The sequence below is a fragment of the Zootoca vivipara genome, chromosome 4 (assembly GCF_965207765.1).
Source record: "Zootoca vivipara chromosome 4, rZooViv2.hap1.1, whole genome shotgun sequence".
In the NCBI taxonomy this organism is placed as follows: domain Eukaryota; kingdom Metazoa; phylum Chordata; class Lepidosauria; order Squamata; family Lacertidae; genus Zootoca; species Zootoca vivipara.
Genome location: NC_142587.1, coordinates 51,162,857 through 51,184,181, shown reverse-complemented (window position 1 = coordinate 51,184,181; position 21,325 = coordinate 51,162,857). Strand labels below are relative to the sequence as shown.

The 21,325-nt window shown below is 39.4% G+C and overlaps 1 protein-coding gene across 2 annotated transcripts in view; it reads left to right on the top strand.

The window, feature by feature from the left end:
* The window catches only part of MORC3 (MORC family CW-type zinc finger 3), a 30,759-nt gene extending 11,655 nt beyond the window's left edge, over positions 1-19,104 (top strand). Inside the window, exons 3-18 of one of the 2 annotated variants that reach the window (XM_088668753.1) lie at positions 1,930-2,062; positions 2,901-3,115; positions 5,052-5,199; positions 6,748-6,898; positions 7,523-7,654; positions 8,908-9,027; positions 10,628-10,725; positions 12,100-12,201; positions 12,298-12,420; positions 12,513-12,584; positions 13,134-13,176; positions 14,306-14,478; positions 14,627-15,467; positions 16,006-16,097; positions 16,192-16,380; positions 17,755-19,104. In XM_088668753.1, coding sequence (XP_088524879.1) covers positions 1,930-2,062; positions 2,901-3,115; positions 5,052-5,199; positions 6,748-6,898; positions 7,523-7,654; positions 8,908-9,027; positions 10,628-10,725; positions 12,100-12,201; positions 12,298-12,420; positions 12,513-12,584; positions 13,134-13,176; positions 14,306-14,478; positions 14,627-15,467; positions 16,006-16,097; positions 16,192-16,366 — 2,618 coding nt within the window. In that variant the 3' untranslated portion in view covers positions 16,367-16,380; positions 17,755-19,104. The remainder of the gene's footprint in view (positions 1-1,929; positions 2,063-2,900; positions 3,116-5,051; positions 5,200-6,747; positions 6,899-7,522; positions 7,655-8,907; positions 9,028-10,627; positions 10,726-12,099; positions 12,202-12,297; positions 12,421-12,512; positions 12,585-13,133; positions 13,177-14,305; positions 14,479-14,626; positions 15,468-16,005; positions 16,098-16,191; positions 16,381-17,754) is intronic. The other variant, XM_035116018.3, reaches the window with a different exon arrangement.
* The last annotated feature ends 2,221 nt before the right edge of the window (positions 19,105-21,325 follow it).

Here is a 21,325-nt window from a genome sequence, read left to right as displayed (position 1 = left end):
CCACTGAGCCTAGGGCTTGCCGATCGGAAGGTCGGCGGTTCAGATCCCCGTGATGGGGTGAGCTCTCGTTGCTCAGTCCCAGCAGTTCGAAAGCACGTCAAAGTGCATGTAGATAAATAGGTACCGCTACAGCGGGAAGGTAAACGCAGTTTCCATGTGCTGCTCTGGTTCGCCAGAAGTGGCTTAGTCATGCTGGCCACATGACCTGTGTACGCCGGCTCCCTCAGCCAATAACGCGAGATGAGCACCTTCTTTAGCGGAGGCTTCTTCCTTCTATAGGAGCTGGCTAGTCTTGGCCTGGCATCCACTCTTATGTACAGGAACAAAGTCTTTCGTTCGATAAATCCGTCAAGACCTGTACATCTCAATATCATAACTTCAATTTTTTTAACAACAATCATTTTCCACATTCCTTTCCAATCTTTATATGTCTTTTCCCAGGCCTTTTTAATGATTTTACATTGCCACCACATTTCATAATGTTTTTTTGCCCTCCCATCCTTGTTCTTCTTTATCATAGACAAAGCCTCCCAAATCCTTTCACACAGGTATCTGTCAAAGGCTCCCAGATCATTTCACATGGGGTACCATTTTTATTTTGAACCACTCTTACTTTCCCATGTATTTTCAGCAAACCTCGTCCCTCTACCATTCCTGCCTTAGTAGTTCGTGCATTCTCCTCTTTAAATTGGCTCAGAGCTTCTGAGATTGGATTGTTATTTTTCCGAATTTTAGCAGCTGCCTTTTTAACACCTTCCTTTAAACTTTTAAAATCTAAATCGTACAAAACGTACTTTACAGTTGGTTGCTAACGGGATCCGTTCCGGAGCCCCGTTCGCAACATGAGCAGTACGCAACCTGCATCTGCGCACGCGCAGGTTGTGATTTGGCACTTCTGCGCATGAGCAAACCGCCGAAACCGAAAGTAACCTGTTCCGTTACTTCCGGGTTCAGCGCGTTCGTAACCCGTGTTGTACACAACCCGCAACATTCGTATCTAGAGGTATGACTGTATATTATCTTGCATTGCGGCTTGGCTGGTTTGTTTTAACATTGAGATTTTTACTTCTGCCATTTTTTATTTAAACCGAGGGGGTCAATTCTCTCCTCATTTCCTGACTTCCTCTGTAGAGTTTAATTTCAACCACACAATGTGCTATTTTTAACTTTATCAAAACTTTGTCAAGGACATCCACCAAATTCAGAGAAAGCCAGTCTTCCATCCTGTTCCCTCCCTCCTCCCACATTGCTCACAGATATAAATTTTTAACAATTATATATTCAAGTCTTAACATCCATTAACATCAGAATAATATTTTTTTAAATGTCCAATATAATAAGTCTTTCTTGTACCTTTTATTTTAAATCTAATTGAAGAAAAAACCCTCTTCTTTTGGTCTTGATTTTTAACCAGGTAATGAATTCTAAAGCTCTTTCCCAAAAATGAAATGGTTTCCAAAGAGTCAATCCAGTCTTTTTTCCCCAGAGAATTTTTTTTTAAAGTATTCTTCCATTAGATATTATTGTAATCCTTCTCAGGTTTATACTCCATTTTAAGTCAAGTGAGACCGCTCACTGTATGTTAAGTTCAAGTTCAAATAGAGTTCAGGTCAAGTTGATTATTTTAGAAAATCTTGAATTGGCATAGCAAAAGCTGGGTGTAGTCTTTTCATCCTATTTGCTCATTAGTTAACTTGTCTTCTAAAGTAAATTCCATCCACACTTCACTTGCATGTATTTCGTGCCTATATCACCAGTAGTGGGAGTGGACCCTTGCGTTCTTCCCCTTAGCTTTGTAGGGCTGAATCTGACAGGAGCGGTCAGATTTGCAGTCCGTTCACCATCTTGTGGAAACCCAGAAGAAAACCCAGAGCACAATCTGTTGTGTTTACTCTTGTTCTTAATTTTTGCACCTCTCTTTATTCTCAGATAACGCCTACGATCCTGATGTGAATGCAAAACAGATGTGGATTGACAAAACTGTTATAAATGAGAACACATGTTTAACATTCATGGACAATGGAAATGGTATGAATGCAGACAAGTTGCATAAGATGTTGAGGTGGGTAAAGTTTTAGTGGTGTGTGTAGTCTCTGGCTTTTGATTTGCATGCTCGTAAAAGTATAATGTAAGAAAGTTGGATTTTTAGGACACCAAACGTATTGTTGTGGAGAGCTATTAACTGTACTACAGGTTTAGGAAACCTGAATGATTCGCAATTATGTGATTATGTCCCCATGAAAAACTAATACCGGCCCTTCTGCATGGTCTAAAATGTATTTTACAATGAGACAGGTGCAAATGCAGTGGCCTTGATCCAGGGTGCTGCGTGTTAAGTAGTAATGCCATGTATATGTGCTGCTGACTATCTCTGTTGTTCTCGTTTCCTCAATCTGCTGGAGCTGTAACTGAACAAGGGTTTGAGACCCATCGGCTACCCTCACCTGGTTTAACAGGCCAGTCAAAGCTGTTACCTGGGTGTGGTCGCTGTTACATGCTTACAGCTTGTAGGAGCCACAGGTGAGAGCCAAAAGCAGGGTGGGAACTCAAAGCAAACTACCCTAGAAAGAGCACAGCGTGTCTCCCACCCCACCCCTAACACCCCATACAACCTGGTAGATTGTCTACATCACCAGTAAAGTGCACTAGCAGATACCATTTTTTTCTGCAGCATGATTATCACAATGTATTTCTCAAAACATTAATTAGCCGAGAATAAAGTGTTACATAATGTTTCAAGCTGAAAGTAGAATACAGTTTTGGAACAGCAACTGGCATATTTTACCTCCACTACAGATTTGAGTAGCTGAAACTGCTGATTTAAATCAACTCTCATAAGCAGCATGGTACCATGAAAAGTATTACCCCATCTTCCATCTTTTCAAACTCATGTGTTTCAGCTTTGGCTTCAGCGACAAAGTTGCATTGAACGGCCGTGTTCCAGTTGGATTGTATGGAAATGGATTTAAATCAGGATCGATGCGCCTGGGGAAAGATGCAATTGTTTTCACCAAGAACGGAGAAAACATGAGTGTGGGCATGTTGTCACAAACCTTCTTGGAAACTACAAAGGCAGAACATGTAGTTGTTCCCATTATAACATTCAACAAGAAACATATCCTTTCGATGATTTTGAAGCGCAAGTGGTAGATTGTATCTGGGATATTTGTTTCTCAAGGTGATCTCTTATTGAAGCATTACTTTCTATATACTGGGCAGTAGTTGTATATCAGTACAGTACTGTATTCCAATAGAATTTAAGTCTCTCACCACATAAGCTTGGCTTGGGGACTATGCTAATGTTTCTTCGGTGCCAGATGAATAGCTGTTTCTATTCCCAGACTTTTAACTCTTGAAGAGATTAATGTTAACTAGTTTTATGTTACTAGGCTTTATTTTTTTGTTCTATGATTTTATTGTTCTACTTCTAAACATATATATCACAGGTGGCAAACTGGATCTGACTAGTGGACCTTATCCTAATCCACCACCACTCACTGCACGCCAGCTTGGACAGGTGGGCCTGACTACCCACTTCTTGGTTACCTGACATAATGATGTCAAGTGATTTACACCTGTCGCAATCCAACAATCACTGCAGCCTCTTCTAAAGACACATGTTATATATAATAAAACGGAACTCAGAAGTACAGTCAAACCTTGGTTCCTGAACGGCTTAGTTGCCAAACAAATCTGCTCCTGAACATGACAAACCCGGAAGTAAGTGTTCCGGTTGGCGAACGTTTTTCAGAAGCCAAACGTCCAATGCGACTTCTGCTCAAGTGCAGGAAGCTCCTGCAGCCAATCGGAAGCCGCGCCTTGGTTTTCCGAACCGTTTAGGGAGTCGAAAGGACTCTTGGAACAGTTGTTAGTTTGAGAACCAAGGTACCACTATAGGAAAAAGTGTTCCACCTCTCCAAAAAGAAAGAGGCCAATGATGATTTAGCATGCTCCGTTTCCACAGGCTGCTCAGTGGCTTTTGTGGGAGATGGAATGGAATGGAGTATGCCAAGGAGAGCATAAAGGTAAAGGGACCCCTGATCGTTAGGTCCAGGCGCGGATGACTCTGGGGTTGCGGCGCTCATCTCGCTTTACTGGCTGAGGGAGCTTCCAGGTCATGTGGCCAGCATGACTAAGCCGCTTCTGGTGAACCAGAGCAGCACACGGAAACGCCGTTTACCTTCCTGCTGGAGCAGTACCTATTTATCTACTTGCACTTTGATGTGCTTTCGAACTGCTAGGTTGGCAGGAGCTGGGACCGAGCAATGGGCGCTCACCCCATTGCAAGGATTCGCACTGCCGACCTTCTGATCGGCAAACCCTAGGCTCAAGTGGTTTAGACCACAGCGCCACCCGCGTCCCCAAGGAGAACATAGCTGGCTGTAAAATCAACAGGGCACTCCTCTCGGCAACATTTTGTTTCGGGTCTCTAGTTTTTTTATTGTAAGCTGCCAGGGGGAAATTACATTGAAGGGCAGCATATAAATTTATGACATAAAATTGTAAGGTTGAAAGGAAGTAAACGGCAGCAGCAGAAAATGAGGGTTTTTCCCCTAAGGCTGGAACTAGAAAAGTATTCTACAGTTTTCCTGCTTTGGATATTAAATAGGAGCATGCAGCATGAAAGGCAGGTTAAAAGACTAAGCTGACAATAGATGTGTTGCATTTAATTATATGCAGTATGATTTGTAACAACATAATTACACATAACCGATCACCATAGGATCACAGTTTTAAATATTTCATTGTGGTTGTATTTAGTCTCTTGGAGAGCTAGGGACCTCTGTAGGGTCTGGTGGTGAGCCAAGATTTCCAGACTACTTCAGGAACATGGTAATGTTAAAGTTGCCATACGGTCACAGACTTAAGATGACCAGTTGTTAATTTGATTGAAACAGTAAGATAGTTATGGGGTGGACCTTTAAGTGGCAGCCGCACAATAAGTGCTTAGCGGTTTATTCATTCAGGAGAGATTTAGATGGAAAAGGCTATAAGCTATCTGAGCAAGGTTTAACAGTTCTTAAATATGCCAACTCCTTAATATAACATACGGGAAGTAATGAAACGTGAAAAATCAGCAGCCAGCTTGAAGGCTATCCTGGAACATTCTCTTTTTCCTACTGAAGAGGAACTGCTTGCAGAGCTTGATGCCATTATAGGGAAAAAAGGAACAAGAATAATTATTTGGAACCTTCGAAGGTGAGAGAAAATCCATTGTTAATAGTTGAGCTGGTAATGCAGCATTGATGTGCGCTAATTTGATATGGTTGCACAAAATTGATAAGGATTAAGCTGTGGTAAACAAAGCATTACATGTTACTTCTTTATTGTATATATTTCTTTTAGGACACATTTTATTTATTTACCCCATCTACCTTACTTCAAATTCTAATGTTAATAATGGATGAATCAAGCAATCTGGGATGAACTCCCATGTTTCCCAAGAACCACTTAACACAGGCCCATCTGAGTCTTGGGGCAAGTTTCACCATGTGCTTTTAGTGTAGTAAAGTGAACATGGAAATTAACTTTGATTCAAAGGTCTAAAATACGTTCCCTTGAAACAAATTTTATAATTGCAGACCATGAAAGAGCCACTTTTTACATTATATTTTCCCCAAATTGCAGGTATATTCTGGATAGGGAAATGGCTCTCCCTAGTGATAAATGTGCACAACTTCTCTACCGTGCATGCTGTTTTCACCAGCAGAAATTAAAGCTTTCCTATCCATATTTTCATTCATCATGGGACTAGAGAGCTATGTATTCTTCCCATGCTAAAGGCGAAATTGTTTAGGATTATTTCCAGCTATTGCCACTTTTCAAGGAGTATCTAACAATGCTGAAATCTAAGGAACACTAGGCTTTGCATTTTCCCTGTTTCCTAAGATATTATAGCATGAGACATGTCCCTCAAGCAATATAAAGCTTAAGGCAATTTCAGTATTTTATTTTTAACAATTAAAAATTTCAACAGTACAATGAAGGAGGAAAAAGCAGAATGAGGGAAATAATATTCACAAAAGTGAAATTCAGCACGATTAAGAGACTATATATATGCATAGTTGGAAGATGCTAAATAGCCTCCCATTTCATTGATGGCAACTGAATATCCCAGAATGCAAATGGTTAAAGGACAAACACCAGGTTTCTTCCATAGCATTCTTGGTATATGCAAGTATACAAAGTTTCTAAAAGGTTTTGGCCATTATGCTTTCTGCTTATGACAATGCCACTTCTCCTTGCCCTCTTCAAGTCAGTTGACTGTTTTGGCCATACCTTTCAGATGACAAAGACTTAAGTTAACATAGATTTGGTTCCACTTTGATTTCAGGATAATTAATATTCTATCAACACCCAATAGACAGACTTCTCAGTTGTGTATGAGAGGCGTAAAATAAGCATATAAAACAACAAATGGGGTTCTCTTGACTAGCCTGAACTGCTTTCTTCAGGAAACCCTGTTTGTAGAGTCAGAAATGTATTTTATGTTTTTAAGATGGCTATGGCATTGCTAACAGAGTGCAGATGCTCTGGTTTAGTTTCCCTGTCTGGTTAGAAGTACAGTATGTAGTTAAAATGTAGCAGCATACCCTAAATCAAGGCTGCCCTCCAGAAGTTGTTAAGCTACAACTTCAGAGAAACGTTTAACAATACTTTAGATGGTACTGGTTACTGAGGACTGCTGTTGCTGTATTTACATATAGTATTGTTTAAATTCAAGTTTCTTTAAATGTCCTTCCACAGAGAGAAAAATGAACAAACAGAATTTGATTTTGACACGGATAAATACGATATTAGGATTCCTGCAGATTTAGATGAAATAACAGGGAAAAGAGGATATAAAAAGCAAGAGAGACAAGATCAGATTGTTCCTGAAAGTGACTATTCATTACGGGTAATGCTTACTATTCACATTTTTTTCCCCTATTGGTTGTAATGTTATTCTCCACTATGTCTGTACATGGTATTATATACAGAATCATCGCAGTTGGTCTTTTCTCATCGGACCCTAAAAAAAAAATCACTGTTAAAATATGCTTAAATTAAAAGTTCATTTATTCCATTTCACTAAGTTATAAGACTTATAGCCAAAGATGATGAAATGAAATTGCACTGTGCAAATGGGCATTCTTCCTGGCTGAAATAGTCTACAAGTATACTGTGGTGGACTTTCTCTGATGCTGGTGGTTTTGCAGAAGGGGGACTGAATAATTTTCTCTTTAACATTCAGCAGACACCTTACTAATCACTGTATCTGCCGGTGTCTTGCTGTTCTGTCACACACATGCAGAATCCAGTGCTTAACATTATGTATAATCTGGACACATGTTTAAAGTGCCATGTGAGTTCTGATTGCTTACTTAATATCATTTGACTTATATTTGCAAAATTTGGATAGAACTCCAATTTACATATTTTACAAGCTGTATGAACGGTTTGCTGAAAACTTGTTCCTTGCTTTCTTTTAGCTTGCAAAATGTACCAAAAATTAACCATGTACTTTCCTTTCCTTTTTCAGGCTTATTGCAGTATCTTATATTTAAAACCAAGGATGCAAATAATTATAAGAGGACAGAAAGTACAAACGCAACTAGTCTCCAAAAGCCTTGCTCACATAGAGCGAGATATTTACAAGCCAAAGTTTCTGGCTGTATCCTTTATTACTGTGGGCTGCTGCAGGCTGACCGAGAATGGCTGGCCTAATACACATGAAACGTTTGACTCTTCACTTCTCTCCCCACTATCAGCTCAGGATTACAAAGCATGATTTTAAGCAAGAAGCTTTGTGTAATTTATGATATGTTGCAGAAACATCCCCATTTAGGCCTACCTGCTATTGCTTCATGGGTGAAAAAAATCCAAGGTGATTGTACAATGCATTGAAATTGAATTAATGTGTTCCTATGGGCAAAAAAAGAAATTTCAATGCATTCCTATGGGAAACCGTGATTCGCAAGACGAATTTTTCGCAAAACAAATTGACTCACGGAACGAATTAAATTCATCTTGCGAGGCACCACTGTATAGTAAGAACTAACAAGGATAATGTCCAATCTAACCCACAGAATGGGGCACAGAACTGGAAAGGCAAAAGGCAAGTCCATCAACAAAAGTATTAGGACTGGTGGAATTTGAGTGACCAAGAGTCCTATGTTAGTGGCAGCAAGCAAAGGAAAGCAGTTGCTAAATAGTTGCAGTTCTTTTTTAAAAAAATGGTTATGGTCACTGGTTAGAATTTGAAAGTTTGCTAGTCAGTGAACAAAATTGTAATAATCCCTTTTTATTTTAATATCAATATGCATACAGAAGTAAGCTCAGTTGTTCCAGAACTGTATTGAAGAAAACAAGCAACTGATCCATAAGATAAAATATTCAGTTTTAAATGACATAATTGGTCTTAGGTTTGTCACCAACCTTAGGGTTGGAGCTTTAGGGTTGGAGCAATGTTATGCAAGCATAGTGTTTTGTTCCTAAATTTTGTTTTACTCCATTTGGCTAAACTCACTGGCTTTGGATCCATTTAGTAAGTAAGATAATCAATACAATATCAGACATTGCTACTGTTCGTAAAAAAGGAAAAAATGTTAAGATATTTCTTCACAAATTGAAAATTCCCTTTATTAAAGGCTTTATCTAACTAACTTTCCTTTAATTTGTAGTTTAATTTGAAAGTTCTGAGTTTTCTCCGGTGTAATCACGGAGGTTTTTTTTTCTGAGAAAATCCTATCTATTTTCAAATACAATATATTTATTTTACTATATACAAAATAATTATTAATGGTTAATACTCTTTCACATTCTGGGGGGCTAGTGGAATTATCTTTTTAGTCAGCTCTGTTTAGAATGAACATTCAGTATGAAAAGAACCATATTTTGATATTTTCCCTAACTTACACAAATAAGCCCAAAACTGTAAGAATTACTTTTGGATTCAACTGTCGAAATAAAGATCACTATGGAATGATGATGTACCACAGAAACAGACTAATCAAGGCTTATGAAAGAGTAGGCTACCAGCAAAAGGTGAGAGAAGTTCATATAGAAATAGTTCATCTTTCCACACTTTCATTGAAACTTGTTATAGTTAGTCTTGTTGATGTAAAATTCCTTTTTTGTGTATTTTCAAAGCACGGCGGACTGAATTTAAAGCACTGCCATTTAAGTCAGCAGTTTAAATTATCCATTGGTATGTTAACCTATTTCCTAAACAAGGATGCATAGAAATTGATCTGCTCAATCTAAACATTAAAATATTTAAATTAATTACTAAACAGAGTGATTACTTCATGTTCTGTTTCACTTCTATTCCTTCCTTTGTACTGCCTAATTCTTGCCTTGCCCCACTCTCACCCCCATCCAAAAAACACAAAATAGCTAACTGCCCCAAATCTTTTGCAAACTGCAAAAACGGGCAGCCTTTTAACTCGGTGTGTTCGACATAGAGCCATTGTTTCAGGGGTTTTGTTTACACCTGCATGTAGGTTTAAAATGCTTATAGTCAGATTAATTTTAAGATAGCTATTCTTTAAATTGCTGGTACAGTGGTACCTCAGTTTATGAACATAATTGGTTCCGGAAGTCTGTTCATAAACTGAAGCGTTCATAAACTGAAGCGAACTTTCCAATTAAAAGTAATGGAAAGTGGATTAATCCGTTCCAGATGGGTCCACGGCGTTCGTAAACCGAGAATTTGTAAACCGAGGTGTTCATAAACCGAGGTTCCACTGTACTATTATTTTAAAAAATTGAGAACCCCCCTAAATATTTAAAACATAAAAATGGTTTCCACACCAACGAAAATCTGTATTTTAATCAAAACAGTTTCCTGCAAATTTTTGAAAAGAAGCAAGTTGTAAACATTCAATGACATCACAGCAGCTCATTTAGTAAAGTCTTGCATCCTGGGGGCAGCCAAGGGCTGTTTTTGACATCTAAAACACAAGGCTGAGAATTATTTCGTGCAATCAAGAATTAACATCTCATCCTTCTTTACTGCACATTTTCCTTTCCAGCCATTTACCCCCTTTGCAAGTAACTATTATTATTATTATTATTTATTAAATTTATATACTGCCCTATACCATGTTGGTCTCAGGACAGTTCACAGGATAAAATCACAATATAAAAATCCAAAATACATAAATCAAAATAAAAACAAGAACAACCTAATAACAGCCCCCCCCCCCAAAAGACTGAAAGCGCTGTGATGCTTAAATGGACAGAACTGTATGTGTATCCACTGTGTTCTGATTAACTGCTTCATGTTGAATGTTGCCATTCAGAGTATAGGTCCCAACTTTGACTAATAAGTCTGAGCATTCTGAAGCCAATCTATCCCAATACCTAGCTCCAAATCCTAAGTCGTTTCTCAACCTCCCATTTACTTTTAAGTAGAAATTCTAAAGGGGTAGCAGAGGCTTGCTTACAAGTTAAAACAACAAACTTCATTTTCAAGAAGTTCTTTATCCGAGCAATTGAACTTTGAAGAATACCTGTTCTGGCATCTTTTGTGCTGGAACTTGTATACTTGTATAAATATTTGTTTAAAATACTGGAAAATTGTGTTCTTGGTGAAAACGTTGGTATATCTTCCTGTCTATATGTTTTCCCCACCCCTTTGCAGGCAAACAACATGGGAGTAGGTGTAGTTGGGATTATCGAATGCAACTTCCTAAAGCCAACCCATAACAAACAAGATTTTGATTATACTAATGAATACAGGTAAGAATGTATTTCAGGATCCTCTTTTCACAGTAGCCAAACAGATGCCAATAGGAAGCCCACAAGCAGGGGCTGGGTGCAATAGCACTTGTGATTCCCAGGAAACTGCTATTCAGATGCTTACTTCCTTTGAAATACTAGGGATAGAACACCACCATTGCGGCTAGTAGCAATTGATCGCCTTATATTCCATGAATCGTTCCAAACTCCTTTCAAAGCCATCCCAGTGGGTGGCCTTAGCTAAATTTCCAGCCTGCATGACTAGACCATGGCTTAGCAATACATTTCTAAACAAGCCACGAGCTGGCTTGTTAACTAACAAATAAACCAAAGTTTGTTTCCAATCTGTATTGGGAATCACTTTGAGATGCCTTATGGCAGGCTTCCTCAACCTCGGCCCTCCAGGTGTTTTGGACTACAATTCCCATCATCCCTGACCACTGGTCCTGCTAGCTAGGGATCATGGGAGTTGCAGGCCAAAAACATCTGGAGGGCTGAGTTTGAGGAAGCCTACCTTATGGGAAGGGTTTCATACAATAAGTAATAATAATAATAACAACAGTAGCAACAATCGCCACCAGAGTTTCAGGTCCGTATGTAATGACAAGTTAATGGTCAAACTAAGCTCTGCTGTCACTTACATTCTCCTGGCCATGTGAGAGGAGTCAAGCACATGAGCCTTGTGGAAGTCCCTTCTGCTCTTGCATGTGCTGCTACAGAGCTGCTCTCCCAACAGTGGTGTCTTTACCACTTTACCTACCCTACCTCCTTGGGTAGAGAAATTGGAGGGTGCTGTTTAGGCACACTGTCTGTAGCATTCACTCCGCAGTTAGGAGCACTAGAGCCGTCTCATTGTATCACACAGCTTGTCTATAGCTCACCCTTTGGCTTCATTTCTTGTTTTTAGCATTACTGTAGATCAGGCATCCCCAAACTTCGGCCCTCCAGATGTTTTGGACTACAATTCCCATCTTCCCCGACCACTGGTCCTGCTAGCTAGGGATCATGGGAGTTGTAGGCCAAAACATCTGGAGGGCCGCAGTTTGGGGATGCCTGCTGTAGATCCTAAAGGGAGGAAATTAAACACATTTTTAAAATAAGCAATTCTCTTCTTTCCCCTTATCTCTACCATTAGTAGACATGTCTGGAATCTGAACCAAATGCAGAAACTTGTTAGGAGTTCACAATTTGGAAGGAATAAATAGATTATGCATTAGCACATTTCTAGTGTGTTTTCCTTAAATGTATAAGTGATATTTCTGCTCATTGTTCTTTCCCAGTAGTTCTTACTTTCTGTAGCAACTGTCAACATATGTTTCATATTATACCGAATGTGTTTTGTTGAGACACAACTTTGTATTTCTTGCTTATTAGGCGTACAATGCAAGCACTTGGTGAGAAGCTAAATGATTACTGGAATGAGATGCAAGCAAAGAAACTGGATTATCCTCCAGAAGAGTTGGTTGAAGATTCCCAGTAAGTTTTTCTAAAAACATAAAACTCTCAGTTATAATCTGTGCTTGGTTTAAATAATTTTTGCTTAGTTTTCATGCCACTTACACTCTGTTACAGGAAGCGCCCTGATCAAACCTGGGCTCAGTGTGATTCATGTCTAAAATGGAGGAAGCTTCCAGATGGACTGGATAAATTGCCAGAGAAGTGGTATTGTTCATACAACCCTGATCCTCAGTTCAGGTAAATTAGGTAGAAATTCGGCAATTCATTTTTTTCTCAGATTGCATTTGCTACCTGGATTAAAAATATATATATTCCTTTCTTAAAATTAGAAATTGCAATGTGCCTGAAGAACCTGAAGATGATGATTTAATAATGCCATATGAGAAAAAGTTTAAGAAAAGGTGAGCATTAAATAGAAACAGGAAATTGAAATGTTGGCTTCTTTTATGTGTTCCATCAAACAATTTTGAAGACAGCCACTAGGAAGTTTATTCTGTAAAATTTTAAATGGGTAATATGCTTCCTTCTAGCAAACCCGTTATGTTTCGAATACGTTTTTGTTACTTGTTTAATTCAAGAAATCCACAAAAGAATTCACTAGTCCAAAACATACCTTCATTTGACAATACAGAAGTGAACTTTGTCCTTTTCACTAATGGTTGTTTGCTCTTACCATTAGAAGTTGTAGTGAGCTACAGAGAGTCATAGAATTGTGGAATGGAAGGGACCTTGAGGGTTTTCTACTCCAGCCCCCTACAATTCAGGAATTCTGCCCAGTTGTCCCTTGATGGGCTCAAACCACCAACAGCCAGGCACACTAACCCATTTCACCACAGGAGGGCTATAACATATGTTATTGATGCAAAAAGTCATGTTAAACAACAACTTAATATTAGAAAGCATATATATATACTGAGCATAAACCATGATACTTTTTCTTCTCAATGCAGAGACAGGGAGAAATTAAAGAAAAGAATAGAGCTTAGCCAGCAGGTAGGTGACTGATTATCTTGAAATGTTTATTTCTTTGTTTGTGGAAGCAATGCTAAATTACATGCAAGTTTTCCTATACCAGGTTCAGCAAAGGATACTTTAGGTACTTCCTCCATTTTTGTGTGTCTTGAATATGCATTCTCTCCAGGTCAGAATTTAGCCAAGGATATAAACTTTCCTAGGGGTGAAGGCAGGATCATGATCAGTGTACCATGGATTGACAATTGGCAAAGGTGGGTCACTTGCCACTTTACCAATTGCAGAAAGAGTAGTGTAATAGTCGAGGAGGCAATTCACTATTTGCTGGCTCCACTGCTGGATACAAATGCTGTTGTCATCAATCTCCGTATCTTTTCCACTTTGAGGATGCTGAATAATCGTAATACATGAACCATGGAAAGAGGTTGCAGCAGTAGAAGAAGATTGATTGTGATCAATGCCATCTAGGTTGATTGCCATCACTGCCTCTCATGGGAGAGAATTTCATAGTTTTTATGCGCTGCGTAAAAAAAGTACTTCCTTTTATGTGTCCTGAATCTTCCTGTTTCTGTGCATAAGTATATTTGATGACTGTTTACATATTCTGGTTCAATCTACAGTGGTACCTCAGTTTATGAACACAATTGGTTCCGGAGGTCTGTTCATAAACTGAAGCGTTCATAAACTGAAGCGAACTTTCCCATTGAAAGGAATGGAAAGTGGATTAATCTGTTCCAGACGTGTCCGCAGAGTACTCAACCTGAAGCGTACTTAACCCGAAGCATGGGTGTAATTGGTTCCGGAAGTCTGTTCATAAACTGAAGTGTCCATAAACAGAAGCGAACTTTCCCATTGAAAGTAATGGAAAGTGAATTAATCTGTTCCAGGTGGGTCCGCAGCGTTTGTAAACGGAAAATTCGTAAACCGAGGTGTTGATAAACCGAGGTTCCACTGTAATTTACTCAGTAGTCAAATTTCGAGTTAGACAGATTTGGCTATAACTGATCTGCCAAGGCTTTTCCTGCAGCCCATCCAGCCACATATGTTGTCATTTTGTGGTGACTGCAGAGAGTTCAAGGAAAAAGTCACAGTGATGGAAGTGAATGATGTTTTCTTCTCTAATTGTAATGACATAATGCCGTTTCTACAGATTTATAATGAAATGTATTTACAAACAACGGCTGCCTTGTCCAGTGCACCTCCAGTAATGAGTGAAACTATTCCAATATTTCATGCAGAAGCTTCAAACGTGTCTCTTACGAGACCTCAAAACAAATCCAACAGCACACCAGTATCTTCTCCTCATTCTGATCCTGAAAAGAGGTCAGTAAATAAAATGCAAGAATATTTCCACTTACTTTCCTCATTTGCTTGTGCTGTTTATTTTTTAAATTAACATTTTCTGGAGCTTAGCCTTTAAGGGGAAAAAACTGGTAATATGATTTCTGTCACTTTGCTTTTGTTTCTTTAGCGTTAAACGAAAACTTTCTAATGCTGACGCACCACTACCTTTTAAGATCACACGAGTGACTAGCCAAGCATTTGAGAAAAAGAAGCAAGATGATGATGATGTTATCATTTTGGAAGAGAACAGTACTCCAAAACCTGACGCTCTGGAATGTGACATCACGATAGTAAAAGTTGAAGGTGGGGCTGATGTTGATTTCAGTAATATTGAGGGAGAAATTTCCATGAACAGAGATGCTTGTTCAGAAACAAACGGTTCAAAAGGAACTGCAGGAACACAAACTGAAACGGAACAACTTGTAATAAAAAAGGAAGACGGTGAGGGCAATACAGATAACCAACTGTCCAGGTCAGAACATGAAATAACACTTACGGAAAATCTTCATGTTTCGGAGGCTGATATTGTGAATGCAGACATTAAGATAAATGAATTAAGCCTTCAACTGCTTTCAGCCAACAGTGAAAAAGAAAAATGCCAAAAGCAATGTGATACATTGGTTAAAGAAGTAAAACTGTTAAAGCAAAGAATAATGGATACGGATGGCAAGCGTGTGCAAAAGGAAATATGTACTCAGTCCACAGAAACAAAAAGTATATCAGATGCAGAACTCAAAAAAGTTAAAGAAAAAAGTCAAGAAGAGATATTCGTTCTGTATGAACAGGCATTGAAAGAGATGAGAACACTGAAAGAACAGTGTGATACTCTGCAGAACTTAAAATCTGAATGCAGTAAATGTAAAAACAATGAGAATAAAAGTGGAGCAGATGACATGGCTGTGCAACTTGGTGATGTTTTCAGACAGCTGGACAACTGCAGCATTGAAAGAGACCAATATAAAAATGAGGTAAGTTTCATAATTCAGTATATAGAAAGGCTGGGTTGATATTTAGATTTACTTGTTTTGGGTTTCAGTCTCACACTTAACCTTAAATCCATTACCTTAACTTAATTTTAATGGAATGTATATAAAAGGGTCTTTCAGAATTAGAGCATGCATTTCCTACAGAATTCAAGTGCCTTTGAAATCAGTGAGACTTAAATAAAAACAAAAGTTCTTTGGAACTGAGAAATTAGCCAGTGAGAACATCCTTTGACTTGAGGTAGCCATATAGGGTGGAAAGAGAAGACCTACTATGGAAAAATAGTGTTTAGTTCAGATTTGTGCAAACCAAAAGTATTGTAAGTAAATCAGACTTATCAGGCTTCCGAAAAACATTTGCAAACCGGAACACTCACTTCCGGGTTTGCGGCATTCAGGAGCCGATTTGTTCGGCAGCCAAGCCATTCAGGAACCAGGGTACCACTGTATAATGTAACAAGTATTTCACTTTTGTTTTTCATTTTCAAAAATGCAGGTATATAAAACTTTGGTTTACTTTCAGATTGAACTACTGCTAATGGAAAAAAATCAGCTGGGCTTTCAGTGTGAGCAGCTGAAATCAGAACTTGCAGAGTTAAAAACTAATGGAGAAAGGTATATACTCCTACTATTAGGCCCGATATGTGCATGAAAAGGCATGGAAAGGCTCTAAACTTACACTTTCATCTATTTTCAAACCTACCTTCAGGAAACCTTTGCACGTGAATGTCTCCATATTGCAGAGAATTCCTAAGCATGAAGCACACACTCAGTTCAAGCAGGGCATTTACCAGGCTTTTGGGTCTCGTCACCCACCTTGCCGTGTCAGTGAAGACTGCAACCTAGAACACACCCAACAATCTCATGTTGCTGTGCAATGCTGAGGAATAAGATAATTGTGAGGAAGCTGTTTTACTTTTCTTTTTGAGGAACTGATGGCAATCTTCTTAGGCAGGGCTGGCCCACGTGGTGCCATCCAAATGTTGTTGGACTCCCATCAGCCACAGCCACCATGGCCAGTGGTCAAAGATGATGAGAACATTTGGGGCAGGGATGTGCATTGGCTATCCCTGTTCTAAGGAAACTCAGGCTTCTCCATAATGCTGTCTATACAGTGATACCTTGGTTTACAACCATAATCCGTTCTGGAGGTCCGGTTGTAAACCAAAACAGGTTGTAACCCAAGGTGCGCTTTTGCCAATGGGGCCTCGAAAAAAGAAAAGGGCTGTAATAATCCCCCCAAAAGGGGTTATAATCCAAAAAAGGGACACACACTTTCAGGGTTTGATGTGGTTGTAATTCAAAACTGTTGCAAACCACTGATCTAAACAACCTAATTCATTCTACCCAAATACTACATGCCACGTAAACCACTTAAAGGTTTCGATGGTGAAGCATGATATTAATCCTACTTTTGAATGCATGAATGTCCTAAAGTAGTACCGTGTTTCTCATATTTTAAGACGTCCCTATAAAATAAGCCATGGCACGATTTTCAGAAGGCAAAAAAATATAAGGCATCCCCCCAAAATAAGACATGCTGGTATGGCAGGGCACTCCGCGCCAAGTCCCGACCCAGCGGGACCCGGCAAGGGCCGCAGTGCGCGCTTTGCTGAGCCCCGACTGAGCGGGAACCAGCAAAGGCAGCAGCCCGCCGCCGGCTTGGAGCTCGAGCCGGCAAAGACAGCAGCGCGCGCTTTGCCGAGCTCCAAGCCGGCGGTGGGCTGCTGCCTTTGCTGGTTCCCGCTCAGTCAGGGCTCTGCAAAAAATAAGACACCCCCGAAAATAAGCCATAGGCTTATTTCCTTGAGTAAAAATAAATATAAGACATGTCTTAAAATATGAGAAACACGGGTATGTGAGTGCTGGTACAATCATAGGAACCTTTTCTTGTTTGTAACTGTGGCAAGTATGTAGGAAAAGGATCTATACAATACCAAAAAATAGTTTTACATAAATACCGTTTACCATTTCTGATGACACTTGTTTTCAGATGCTTTCTATGTTAAATAAACAAAATTAATAGACAAGGTGAACTTCAATATAACATCTCTATACTATGTAGCATTTCAGTTTAATTTGTTTAAAGTGTCTTTTAATGTATTCTTCAAAACAATGTATGTCAAATTTGTAACACACTATACAATAACAACAATAGAAATGGGAAAGGAATGAATGAACAGTTAAGCAAATGATGATTTAAAGTATATATTGAACTTATCTACACCGTACATGTAATTTTAACTGATGTTCTCAATCTTATCTTTCTTAGCCAGAAGCTGCGATCCCTGCGAGTTAACGTGGGACAGTTACTAGGAACAATAATGCCTGAACTTAATGTGCAGGAAATCAATCCCGACGTTGGCATAGTCGATGAAATTCTAGGGCAAGTTCTGGAGCAGTTGCGTGAAAGCACTACTTAATTTTGTTTCCCCTGCAGTCTCAACATACCTTATTGTCAAGTTTACAACCTGCAAAGACTGTTCATTTTAGTGCCGTACTACACATGAAAACTGGCCTGGTTTCCTTTTAGGCTGTTTCTGCTGCAAAGGGGCTGCTTTTTATTGGAACTGTGGCTTCTGGGATGGGGGTGAGGGTGAGGGTAACATTTTCCTTCCATACTGTGGTTTGTGACAAAAATCACCCTTCCCCTGCAACAGCTACTAGCCCCAGAAGGTAAGCTACTGGCAAGTAGTATTTTATAGAGACCTGTGAGTATTTTTAAACTTTGATACATGATTAATGATACATGATCAATTATAAGCTGATTAAAAGTATTGTAAAACAACTGTTATGTCACAGTATGTTTCTAAAAGAAATACCAACTCATGTGCTTAATTTTGATAAAGTTGTCAAAAATTACCATAAATATTATGTACCTTTCCATTTTCTTGAAAGCAACATTTTTCTAATGAGTGGTTATTGTTAGGGTGCCAGCAAGTAGGCACACTGAAGAGCAGCAGTCAGGGTTGGATAAGCCAAGGTCAACAGTCTGGTCAGAGCCAGTTGAAGACAGACAGTTACGTGGGAGTCAAGAGTAGCCAAGGTCAGTTAAAGCCAGAAGTCCAAAAGCCGGGCTCAGGGAAGCCAGATCAAGATTACCGGCCATTTGATAACCTGCCTGACTGGGGCCTGGTTCTGGATCGACTTGTTGCTGCAGTTCTGATCTTCCCTCCTCCCTGTCAGATTGCTCTTCTTCTGAGTGCTGCCACCAGTCTTCCCCAGGTGTGAATTCCTCAGATTCCTCTGTGGGGGCTTGTCAGGGGGAGCTAGCCACCACTCCTCCTCGTCTGTCTCAACCCTGACAGTTATTGATATTTCAACCTTATAGTGTATTATATGCTGGTTAAGGGTATTGCAAACCAAGTCTTTCAAATTCTACTGTTTTGTTTAATTAAAAGATACTGCTTTTCAAAATATGGCCATATAGTTCTACGGAGCAATTTTTACATACTTTTTTTCTTTAATTATATATGTATTTGTTTTTCATTATTCTCTGAACGCATTGTAAAGTCTGGGTTTTAAAAATGTGACTCTATGGAGAATGTTATTTAAATTTATACTGTACATTAATACTTTGAAGAAAAGTGAATAAATGTAAATAAATTTTTATTTCCATGAAGTAAATCAAAATATGTATATTTTGGACTAAATGGGGGGCACATCATGGTCTTCTGGGTGACAAGAAGAATCCTGTAACTGGGCAAATGGTTCCCTATTTTTTAAAAAAACCTGCTTTTTTGTTTCCTTCTAATTATGAGCATTTACAGCACAGTCCTAATCATACCTACTCATTGGTAAATCCTACTAAATTTATTGGGCCTTACTCCCACATAAGTACTTAAAATTGTGTACTTGTTTATCATCTTAGCAAACTAAATACTTATCTCCATAATTCAGCAAGTTAACTTGAGGTGCAATCCAATATTTTTTGTTTAAATGTCAGGAGTTGTGACTTTACCTCATGGGATAGCAGACCCTTGCACCTTGTCATGAACTTATGATGAAACTCAATTGGTATTTCAACAGCATTCTGTCTATAGTTTATAGGGCTAGTCCCGAGGAACTCATGTTCTCTTAGGCATGTGGAACAATTCAATTCACGCAAATTTTTGCCTTTCAGGCGAACTACATGTGGAAACCTGGGTGTTTGGACTGATGTCAAATTCACATCCAATTCCTTTCTGATATATGTATCTACTTTAAAAGTGTGTGTGTGAAAACTATACTTATGCAATATATGTTCTTTTCTTTGATTCCTAAGAGAGGTTTTTAGGACTCTGTTTCTTTGATTTGAAATTATAAAATTGTAGACTTGGAAGGGATCACAAGGGCCATCTAGTCCAACCCCATGCAATTCAGGAATCTGCCCAAAAATGGGGCTCAGACCCACAACCCTCAGATTAGGAGTCTCATGCTCTACCAACTGATCTATTTGTTGAGGGTGATCTTAGTTTGGGGGATGGGAGTCGACTACTGCTTAGACTACAATAGAGGCAAGTCTAGCAGGGGCTTTGGACAGATGGAGAAGTCTCTTATCTTTCTCACTGTAAACTCTATTAAGTTGGGGTGGGGAAGGGTTACAGTTCTTGACAAGTTGAAAACTGCCCCACCAGAGAGAAATAATGGGGAGCTGTCATTACAAGTTAACTTCCTATGCCTCTCCATCCATTACATTAGGGCTGCTAGATGATAGAATGAGATTTACTGGTACATCTCTTGGTGATTTACAATTGATCAGCAAGCTTTTCCACATATTAATGAAAAAGCTTCTCAATTAGACTGGTCAAGGAAACAAAAATATTTGGAGGGGAGAATCAGAAGTGGATTTTTGCACCAAAGGACTTGTTAGCTCAGTTCTGGAACCCCAGAGCTATATTCTTAGTGGTGCTCTTATGCATGTCCATCTCACAAACCACCTCTGGGTATCCTCCAGGTTAATCATATGCAGCTCCTTCAACCGTTCCTCACAAGGCTTGATTTCCAGACCCATGATCATATTAGTTGCTCTCCTCAGTGCACATTCCAGCTTGTCAGCATCCTTCTTAAATTGTGGTACCCAGAATTGGACACAGTACTCCAGGTGCAGTCTGGTCAAGGCAGAACAGTGTGGTACTATAACTTCCCTTGATTTTGACACTATACTGTACTTCTGTTGATACAGCCTAGAATAGCATTAGCTTTTTATGCTGCTGCATCACACTGTTGACTTGTGTTATGCTTGTGGTCCACTAAGACGCCTGGATCCTTTTCACATGTGCTGCCAGTAAGCCAGGTGTCCCCCATCTTATATTTGTGCAGCTGGTTCTTCCTGCCTAAGTGCAGAACCTTACATTTGTCCCTACTGAAATTCATTTTGTTGGTTTCGGCCCGTTTCTCCAATCTTTTGTCATTTTGAATCCTGATCCTGTCTTCAGCGGCATTCGCTACCCCTCCCGGTTTGCTGTCATCTGCAAATTTGATGAGCATCCCCTCAATTCCTTTGTCCGTTGCCATTCAAATAGTGTGTACGAGGGGCATCTTGTGACTGATTATGTGGGGCAGGGTTTCTTCCCCTCCCCCAATATTTTATTCAAGTTGGCACACCTAGCAAGAAGTATAGCGACAGGGAGATGTAGCGAGAGGTGGCATAACATCAGTTTGACTTCCCTACTTGTAATCAAATCAGAATAAGTTTTCCGTATATAGCTTATGTCCCGATCTACCTGCAAACAAATTGGGATGCATGCACAATGAACAGGCCATCTGGAAGTGGCGCTCAAGATGTGGAGCAGCCCAATAAAACTCCCTATTCAGTGACCAAGTCTGAACTATGACATTCCCTTCAGATATATGTGCTTGGG